General features: G+C 38.9%; 1 protein-coding gene across 1 annotated transcript; it reads left to right on the plus strand.

Annotated features, from left to right (window-relative positions):
* Positions 1–267: 267 nt before the first annotated feature.
* LOC102287396 (olfactory receptor 8K3) lies at positions 268–1,210 on the plus strand. Its single transcript, XM_014476761.2, is given in 2 exon segments — positions 268–1,122; positions 1,124–1,210. Coding segments are annotated over 2 exon segments (942 nt in total).
* The last annotated feature ends 6,824 nt before the right edge of the window (positions 1,211–8,034 follow it).

Genomic DNA, 8,034 nt, shown 5'->3' on the forward strand with positions numbered 1-8,034 from the left:
GTCTCCAGACAGTGGAAAAATATTCTTTGGGGGAGTAAAATCACTCTAACTGAGAATAGCTGATCTACCTTCATATCTCCTTCTGTCTCTATTTATGTATACTTTAATGTGTGACAGATGGACTTACATTTAAATATGCTAAACTGGACATTTAAATTTATATTACTTACCAGTTCTGCATACTAACACATCTAAGAAGATATTTTACACAAAATCTATTGACTCTGCTGCTGTGTCTACCCAGAATAGGTTTCCTCATAAACCTGGATGGAACCACACAATGGAACAGTGCTGAGTGAATTCATCCTTATGGGAATCACAGACTGCCCTGAGCTGCAGGCTCCACTGTTTGGGCTCTTCCTCATCATCTACGTGATCTCTGTGGTGGGCAACTTTGGCATGGTCATCCTCACTAAGGTGGACTCCAGGCTGCAGACACCCATGTACTTCTTTCTCAGGCACCTGGCTTTCACTGATCTTGGTTATTCAACAACCGTGGGCCCCAAAATGTTAGTAAATTTTGTGGCAGATCAAAATAAAATCTCCTATTACTTTTGTGCCACACAGCTCACTTTCTTTCTCGTGTTCATTATTAGTGAGCTTTTTATTCTGGCAGCAATGTCCTATGACCGCTATGTGGCCATCTGTAACCCTCTGCTCTACCCAGTGGTCATGTCGCAAAGGGTATGTCAAGTGCTGGTGGCAATGCCATATTTCTATAGCATATTTGAGTCTCTTCTTATCACTGTAAAGATATTTGACTCATCATTCTGTGGCTATAATGTCATCAGACATTTCTACTGTGACAGTCTTCCCTTGTTATCTTTGCTCTGCTCAAATGCAAGAGAAATTGGACTGATTATTCTTATCTCAGCAGGTTTTAATTTGATTTTCTCTCTTCTGATAGTTCTCGTGTCTTACCTTCTTATTCTTGCATCCATTCTCAGGATGAGCTCTGCTGAAGGCAGGCAAAAGGCTTTTTCTACCTGTGGGTCTCACCTGACAGTGGTCACAGTGTTCTATGGGGCTTTAATATTCATGTATGTGCAACCAGAGTCCCACCATTCATTTGACACAGATAAAATGGCATCTATATTTTACACTCTCATTATCCCTATGCTAAAATCCCTTGATCTACAGTTTGAGGAACAAAGATGTAAAACATGCCCTACAAAGTACATGGAAAAGAATATGCAATTCTTTCTCTTAAGTCTTGTGTACAATATGAATCATATAATTTAGGTGATGGGCTTCAAACTGTTCTCTGTGTGTCTCTAAAAAGAATAAAAAGTATGGAAATGTTTAGCACATATTTAGAAATTGCCTTCCAAGGGCTGGTCATACTTCTATGTGCTATATATACTTTAGCACCCAAAGGGGGAAAATATCTGCCTTTCTTGAGGGGAAGAGATGAATTACAAATATAATTAAGTAAATAGCACCATACCTTAGAATGAGTTAGGACACCCTAAGGACAAGTAAAGAGAGTCAAGTGAGAAAGAATAGCATATATAAAATGATTCAAATGATTATCATTATTCCCAACTATTAGAATAAATTTCCTAGTGTCTACATGTGTTTGTGCATATACATGTGGTTTTATGTAAGCATGTACTTATGCTTTTATTCACTATACTTGTCTAAGGCATGTATTAAAATTAAACTTATGGTGGTTTCCAGGAGGCTCAGTGTAATAAAATGATTTGAATTCATCATTCATCTGAATTAATTCAGAGGCTCCCTTATCACGTGGAAGAGTTTAGGATCCTGCTCTGTTCTCATCAGTTAAGTTGCTTTTTTTTATTTTAAATTTTATTTTATTTTTAAACTTTACAAATTGTATTAGTTTTGCCAAATATCAAAATGAATCCGCCACAGGTATACATGTGTTCCCGATCCTGAACCCTCCTCCCTCCTCCCTCCCCATACCATCCCTCTGGGTCGTCCCAGTGCACTAGCCCCAAGCATCCAGTATCGTGCATCGAACCTGGACTGGCAAGTTGCTTTTATATATGAGCCCTAGAAGTCTTTAGACTCAGCACACTTAGCAATTCAGTAACTCACAGCATCTTATTTATCTAAATCAGACTATTTGTCTGTAAATTCAAGTTCAGTCGCTCAGTCATGTCCAACTCTTTGCTACCCCATAGGCTGCAGCACACCAGGCTTCCCTGTCCCTCATCAACTCCAGGAGATTGCTCAAACTCATGTCCATCACGTCAGTGATACCATACACCAACCTCATGCTCTGACATTTCCTTCTCCTCCTGCGTTCAATCTTTCTAAGCAGGAGGGTCTTTTCCAATGAGTCAGTTCTTCACATCAGGGGGCCAAAGTATTCTCTGAACCAGATACGTTTTCTTAATAGTCTTTAATAATATTCTGTACTTGAAAGTTGCTAAGAGAGTGGGCCTTAAATATTCTCACCTCAGAAAAGGGAATGATAATTATGTAACATGAAAATGTTCAGTTCAGTTCAGTCGCTCAGTCATGTCCGACTCTTTGCAACCCCATGAATTGTAGCACACCAGGCCTCCCTGTTAGCTAGTGCTAAATTGTAGCCATATTGAACTATATAAATGCATCAAATAAACATGTTGTTGACTTTAAATTTACACCATATTAACTGTAAATTATGTCACAATAAAGCCAGAGGGAAAAAATTTAAATTTCTTGAGATTCTCCCATGGAAGCTTTGAGTTATATTTTTATATTTTATTGGGATCTTGATTCCTAACTTCTTTTTGATCAAACAAAATAGTTACATTTGCTTATCTGTCTGAAAAACAAAAATATTTCTTATTTAAAATTTGTGTTTTAATTATTTTTGTACTTTTGCATAAGAGGTCTAGTCTATACTGAACTAGCTTTGTGCCTTTGTTATGGGATAATCTTCTTCAGTATTGGTTCATAAGAGTGTGTAAAAAATCTTTTACTACGTATGCATGAATATATGTGTACCATATTGCATATTTTATTGTAAAATATTTTATTATATTCTATAATTTTTATTCTATTTTTTGATTGCTATGGTTTGATCATTTCTTTGTAGCAAACAAAAGACAAAATTCCATGATTTGGTCAATATTTCTAGGAAAAATGTAATAAGATATGTAACAGTTTGTTTATATATGATATGCATACAAATATCTTCCCTGGTGACTCAGACAGTAAAGCGTCTGCCTGCAACACGGGATACCCGGGTTCAATCCCTGGGTCGGGAAGATCTCCTGGAGAAGGAAATAGCAACCCACTCCAGTACCCTTGCCTGGAAAATTCCATGGACTGAAGAGTCTGGTGGGTTACAGTCCATGGGGTCGCAAAGAGTTGGACACAACTGAGCGACTTCACTTTCACTTTCATCCTCTTCAAAATTATCACTTTTTTGTTTAATTTTGTATTTTTAACATTTATGAAATTTTATTTACATCATAGAGAGACTGCACTGTTCTTTGTTCACCATCCTTAAAAACTCAAAAACACTTTTACTAATTCAAGAAAAAGGCAAGTAGGACTCTTCCTTCCCATGATATTGACATTTTAATGGAGGTGGCATTCAATATGGCAAAGAAAAAAACCCAAACAGTCCAGATTGGAAAGAAGGAATTTAAATTGTATTTATTAGTATATGATGAGATTGTTCAGGTAGAAATATAAGCTATATAAAAAAAGCATTGCATTAAAAGGTGAATTTAGGATGGTCAAGGAGAGATCAGTACAGACAATAATTTTTATTTCTATATACTACAAATGAAATATTAGAAATGAAATTGTTAAATGTTGTAGTTATTGTTCAGTTGACAAATCACGTCTGACTCTTTGTTACTCTATGGACTGCAGGACGCCAGGCCGTTCTATCCCTCATCAACTCCTAGAGTTTGCCAAGTTCATGTCCATTGTATTGATGATTCCATCCAATTATCTTATTCTCTGTCACCCTATTCTCCTGCTTTCAATTTTTCCCAGCATCAGGGTCTTTTCCAATGAATCGACTCTTCACATCAGCTGGCCAGAGTTTTGGAGCTTCATATTCAGCATCAGTCCTCTCAATGAATATTCAGGGTTGATTTTCTTTAGGATTGCTTGATTTGATCTTCTTGCAGTCCAAGGGATTCTCTAACACCACAATGCAAAAGGATCGATTCTTAGGCTTTCTGCCTTCTTTATGGTCCAACTCTCACATCCATACATGACTACTGAAAAGATCATAGCCTTGTTAAATTGTTAAACACCTGTTATAAATTCATCATAACTATGAAATCCTTAAAGATATATAAAAAATATGAAAGCCTGTATGGTAAAAATTAGAAAATATTCCTGAAAGATATTAATGGCGGCATAAAAAAAATGAGATCTTACCATATTTATTGATTGATTTATTCAATATTAGGTCAGTCAGTTCAGTTCAGTCTCTCAGTCGTGTCCGACTCTTTGCAACCCCATGAATTGCAGCACACCAGGCCTCCCTGTCCATCACCAACCCCCGGAGTTCACTCAGACTCATGTCCATAGAGTCAGTGATGCCATCCAGCCATCTCATCCTCTGTCGTCCCCTTCTCCTCCTGCCCCAATCCCTCCCAGCATCAGAGTCTTTTCCAAAGAGACAACTCTTCACATGAGGTGCCAAAGTACTGGAGTTTCAGTTTCAGCATCATTCCTTCCAAAGAAATCCCAGGGCTGATCTCCTTCAGAATGGACTGGTTGGATCTCCTTGCAGTCCAAAGGACTCTCAAGAGTCTTCTCCAACACCACAGTTCAAAAGCATCAATTCTTTGGCTCTCAGCCTTCTTCACATTCCAACTCTCACATCCATACATGACCACTGGAAAACCATAGCCTTGACTAGACGGACCTTTGTTTGGCAAAGTAACGTTTCTGATTTTGAATATGCTATCTAGGTTGGTCATAACTTTTCATCCAAAGAGTAAACATCTTTTAATTTCACGGCTGCAGTCATGATCTGCAATAATTTTGGAGCCACCCCCCAAAAGTCTGACACTGTTTCCACTGTTTCCCCATCTATTTCCCATGGAGTGATGGGACCAGATGCCGTGATCTTCCTTTGCTGAATGTTGAGCTTTGAGCCAACTTTTTCACTCTCCACTTTCACTTTCATCCAGGGGCTTTTTAGTTCCTCTTCACTTTCTGCCGTAAGAGTGCTGTCATCTGCATATCTGAGGTTATTGGTATTTCTCTTGTCAATCTTGATTCCAGCTTGTGCTTCTTCCAGCCCAGCGTTTCTCATGATGTGTTCTGCATAGAAGTTAAATAAGCAGGGTGACAATATGCAGCCTTGACGGACTCCTTTTCCTATTTGGAACCTGTCTGTTGTTCCATGTCCACTTCTAACTGTTGCTTCCTGACCTGCATATAGGTTTCTCAAGAGGCAGATCAGGTGGTCTGGTATTCCATCTCTTTCAGAATTTTCCACAGTTTATTGTGATCCACACAGCCAAAGGCTTTGGCATAGTCAATAAATCAGAAATAGATGTTTTCTGGAACTCTCTTGCTTTTTCCATGATCCAGCAGATGTTGGCAATTTGATCTCTGGTTCCTCTGCCTTTTCTAAAACCAGCTTGAACATCAGGAAGTTCACAGTTCATATATTGCTGAAGCCTGGCTTGGGGAATTTTGAGCATTACTTTGCTAGCGTGAGATGAGTGCAATTGTGTGGTAGTTTGAGCATTCCTTTGGCATTGCCTTTCTTTGGGACTGGAATGAAAACTGACCTTTTTCCAGTCCTGTGGCCACTGCTGAGTTTTCCAAATTTGCTGGCATATTGAGTGCAGCACTTTCACAGCATCATCTTTCAGGATTTGAAAGAGCTCAACTGGAATTCCATCACCTCCACTAGCTTTGTTCATAGTGATGGTTTCTAAGGTCCACTTGACTTCACATTCCAGGATATCTGGCTCTAGGTCAGTGATCAAACCATCGTGATTATCTGGGTCATGAAGATCTTTTTTGTACAGTTCTTCTGTGTATTCTTGCCATCTCTTCTTAATATCTTCTGCTTCTGTTAGGTCCATACCATTTCTGTCCTTTATCGAGCCCATTTGTGAATCAAATGTTCCCTTGGTATTTCTAATTTTCTTGAAGATATCTCTAGTCTTCCCCATTCTGCTGTTTTACTCTATTTCTTTGCACTGATTGCTGAGGAAGGCTTTCTTATCTCTTCTTGCTATTCTTTGGAACTCTGCATTCAGATGTTTATATCTTTCCTTTTCTCATTTGCTTTTTGCTTCTCTTCTTTTCACAGCTATTTGTAAGGCCTCCCCAGACAGCCATTTTGCTTCTTTGCATTTTTTTTTCCATGGGGATGGTCTTGATCCCTGTCTCCTGTACAATGTCACGAACCTCATTCCATAGTTCATCAGGCACTCTATCTATCAGATCTAGGCCCTTAAATCTATTTCTCACTTCCACTGTATAATCATAAGGGATTTGATTTAGGTCATACCTGAATGATATAGTGGTTTTCCCTACTTTCTTCAATTTCAGTCTGAATTTGGCTATAAGGAGTTCATGGTCTGAGCCACAGTCAGCTCCTGGTCTTGTTTTTGCTGACTGTATAGAGCTTCTTGATCTTTGGCTGCAAAGAATATAATCAATCTGATTTCAGTGTTGACCATCTGATGTCCATGTATAGAGTCTTCTCTTGTGTTGTTGGAAGAAGGTGTTTGTTATGACCAGTGCATTTTCTTGGCAAAGTTCTCTTAGTCTTTGCCCTGCTTCATTCCGTATTCCCAAGGCCAAATTTGCCTGTTACTCCAGGTGTTTCTTGACTTCCTACTTTTGCATTCCAGTCCTCTATAATGAAGAGGACATCTTTTTTGGGTGTTAGTTCTCAAAGGTCTTGTACATCTTCATAGAACCTTTCAAGTTCAGCTTCTTCAGCATTACTGGTTGGGGCATAGACTTGGATTACTGTGATATTGAATGGTTTGCCTTGGAAACGAACAGAGATCATTCTGTCGTTTTTGAGATTGCATCCAAGTACTGCATTTCGGACTCTTTGGTTGACCATGATGGCTACTCCATTTATCTGAAGGATTCCTGCCTGCAATAGTAGATATAATGGTCATCTGAGTTAAATTCACCCATTCCAGTCCATTTCAGTTCACTGATTCCTAGAATGTTGATATTCACTCTTTGCATCTTTTGTTTGACCACTTCTAATTTGCCTTGATTCATGGACCTGACATTCCAGGTTCCTATGCAATATTGCTCTTTACAGCATCGGACCTTGCTTCTATCACCAGTCACATCCACAGCTGCATATTATTTTTGCTTTGGTTCCATCCTTTCATTCTTTCTGGAGTTATTTCTCCACAGATCTCCAGTAGCATATTGGGCACCTACTGACCTGGGGAGTTTCTCTTTCAGTATCCTGTAATTTTGCCTTTTCATACTGTTAATGGGGTTCTCAAGGTAAGAATACTGAAGTGGTTTGCCATTCCCTTCTCCAGTGGACCACATTCTGTCAAATCTCTCCACCATGACCCGCCCGTCTTGGGTTGCCCCACGGGCATGGCTTAGTGTGTTGCAAGAGGGCATCAGAGGGCAAACACACTGAAACCATATTTTGCTTCACCCCACACTAATAATTAAACAGCAAGAGGGTTTAAGCTCTCACTCTCAGCTTCCATATCTGAAAATGAAGATGATAGCTTATCACCAGATTTTTAAATTTTAAATTTAAATTTTCTACTACTTCATCTCAGATCATCTTTCCATCAACCCTATCAACTGGTGATAAGCTATCGTCTTTAGTAAGTTAGGGAAGAGTACAGAAGGTTGGTCTTCTTAAAGATTCTTAGCCCCTCAAAATAGATGGTAAAAAGAAAATAAATTCAAAGAACTGAGCTCGCTGCATGTGTACCCTGTTTACTATTATCAGCAGGAAGAGCATACCAGTGCTCAGGAATACCTAGTAGGAATTTTCACTTAGAGAGGGCTCCTCAAAATGAAATGACTTCAAAGAACCTAAAATTTCGTTCTAAAAGCAGTTCTGAAATAGTTGATATGAGGTGC

Source organism: Bos mutus, unplaced genomic scaffold (assembly GCF_027580195.1).
Source record: "Bos mutus isolate GX-2022 unplaced genomic scaffold, NWIPB_WYAK_1.1 CTG609, whole genome shotgun sequence".
Taxonomy (NCBI): Eukaryota; Metazoa; Chordata; class Mammalia; order Artiodactyla; family Bovidae; genus Bos; species Bos mutus.